General features: G+C 48.5%; 2 protein-coding genes across 2 annotated transcripts in view; both read right to left on the bottom strand.

The window, feature by feature from the left end:
* Nucleotides 1-2,500, bottom strand: part of LOC123508678 (neurotrophin 1-like) — a 39,973-nt gene that overhangs the window by 10,630 nt on the left and 26,843 nt on the right. The gene's annotated exons all lie outside the window — the stretch shown is intronic.
* LOC123508745 (extensin-like) overlaps nt 608-2,500 on the bottom strand; it is a 2,573-nt gene continuing 680 nt past the window's right edge. The window contains 2 exon segments of the mRNA XM_045262624.1: nt 608-1,997; nt 2,000-2,323. Coding sequence (XP_045118559.1) covers nt 1,290-1,997; nt 2,000-2,323 — 1,032 coding nt within the window. The 3' untranslated portion in view covers nt 608-1,289.

Below are 2,500 nucleotides of genomic sequence, written 5' to 3'. Positions count from 1 at the left end.
GGAAAAATTATATTATTCTTTATTTGTTTATCAAGCAAGGATGACTAGAGAACTGCTTTCTTTACGTACCACCGACTCTCTCTCTCTCTCTCTCTCTCTCTCTCTCTCTCTCTCTCTCTCTCTCTCTCTCTCTCTCTCTCTCTCTCTCTCTCTCTGTGAGTTTCGTGTTTACATTGTAAGTTTACATGTTTTTTTTAATTTCTTAGTTTACATTTTATTTTTACTCTACAAAATGGTAAGGAGTTAGTTTCACTTACTTATACTATTTACTATTAGTCAAAAATAATCAAATTCTTCCTTAATACTAATCGACGAACTAGACAAACTATTTAAACCTTATTGTACTGCTTAAATGTATCTTATTTATCTTATACTCTTACTTATTGGGTATTTGGTGATAATATTTTTCTATTCTTTTTCAGTATTAGGGAGAAAGGCCAAGGGGAATATAGGGGAAAAAGAGAGGAAAATGGACTATAAAAGAGAAAATAATGTTTAGTTATAATTTTTACCTTGATTTTTGGGGAGGATTAGACAATTTTATTTGGATTAGAAAGGGTCAATGGAGGTCAAAAGATTAATGGCCAGTCTTCACTATTGTAATCCCAACTTATGTTTCTGAAGCTTTATGAAATCACCAAATAGTAACCACAATGAGTATGAAAACGCGTCGTGCTACTGAAGAGATTAAAAGAATAAAGAAACGAAGAGAAGATCCGAGAGAAAAAAGGTCAATGTTGCGTCACTTTCCTTGCATGTACGTGGCCATTAGTGATTCCCTCTTGTGTAAGCTTTCCCAGTGAGGTTAATTTGTTAGCGTCAGGTGTGTGTGTTAAGTCCTTCAGTACTGGAACGTATTTTTATCATGAATTTGGGTGTGATTAGATGATTTTACTTACATTAGGAAGGGTCTATGGAGATCAGAAGATTAATGGTCGGTGTCTTCACTATTTTAATCCCTACGTAAGTTTCTAAAACTGTAGAAAATCGCCAAATAGTAAGCAGAATGAATATTAAAAGGCGTCATTGTACTCAAAGGGTTAATGGCGGGTGGGAATCTCACGAAGAAATCCTTTGTACAGGATATTTAGTGCTTTTTAACGTGGCATATACGGTTCACCTGTCTCTCTACCTGCGCGGTATTACTAAATCACTGCCTCATGCATGGCTCAGGTGTGAGGTTACCTGTCTCACACACCTGTCCCCTTTGATTAGGCTCAGGTGTTGTGATGGACAGGTAACACGTTTGTGCTTGTAGGTGCGGTGTGTTGCTGTGGTGGTGATGGTTGTTATTGGTCCAGGGTGGAGGCGCCGAGGAGGCAGGCGCAGCTGGAGGGCAGCTTGAAGGTCTCCACGGCGAAGGGGAAGTACTGGTCGTATGGGTCGTAGACGAGGAAGCGGTGGTAGATAGACTTCTGCAGGCACTTGGAGTCGTAGCAGTGGGGGACCTTCGGGCAGGGGTCGCCGGCAGTGAGGCAGTCCTCCACGCGGGCAGTCTGGGTGACCGTCTCGTAGTGAATATCCACGTTGTTCACCACCACGCGCCACTTGCCCTCAGTGTTCTTAGCGCGCAGTGGCTTGACGTAGGCGGTGACGGAGGGGCAGAGGTAGTTCTCCTCTTGAAGCTCCTCAGGTCCCTCCACGGACAGCTCGGTGTTGAGGTCGGCCACGTCAGCGTACAGGTGATTGAACTTATCCAAATGGTACCTAATGGCTTGCTTGATCTCAAACTTCGGGTACTCCTCGTCCTCAGTGCAGTAGGTGCCGTTTGTCACCTCTGCGCAGGCGGGGATCTCAGACTGCGAGTGGTAGACTGGCTTGGAGTCGTAGCTAGGGACGTAGGTATAGTGCGGGGATGCGGAGAGGCGATAGGAAGGGGCGTAGCTGTAAGGCGAGGCGTGAGCGAGGCTATAGTGCGGGGCCGCGGCGTGAGATGTAGCGAGGTGATAAGGCGGTGAAGGGCGTGGCGGGGAGGGGTGTTCCTTCTCGGGTCGTGAGTGTTTGGCGGGGCGCTCTGTTGTCTGCGGGCGTATGGGGCGGACGCGGGTGTAATGGGGGCACTGGCAGGGGTGGGGTGCGAAGAACTGGGGCTGTGGGTCGTGGCGGGGGTATCGGGGGGCTCTGTCACGTCTTGGGTGGGGTTCTTCGCGGGTGTGGCGTAGGTTGTGGTCTTCGGCGGCTTTCTAGGGGCATCTGGCGGCTCGTGGGCGGCGTGGCGGGCGTGCTGGCGGACCTTGTAGCTGACCGGCTGCTGTCCGCTGAACGAGATGGACACGTGACTCACGGACTCTGACGCGGCGACACCCACCAGCGCCACCACGACCTGAAGGAGGGTAGGGTATCTCTCTCTCTCTCTCTCTCTCTCTCTCTCTCTCTCTCTCTCTCTCTCTCTCTCTCTCTCTCTCTCTCTCTCTCTCTCTCTCTCTCTCTCTCTCTCTCTCTCTCTCTCTCTCTCTCTCTCTCTCTCTCTCTCTCTCTCTCTCTCTTTGTAACAAGCCGC

This window comes from Portunus trituberculatus, chromosome 25, assembly GCF_017591435.1.
Source record: "Portunus trituberculatus isolate SZX2019 chromosome 25, ASM1759143v1, whole genome shotgun sequence".
Classification (NCBI taxonomy): Eukaryota; Metazoa; Arthropoda; class Malacostraca; order Decapoda; family Portunidae; genus Portunus; species Portunus trituberculatus.
This window is presented reverse-complemented; position numbering and strand designations above follow the sequence as displayed.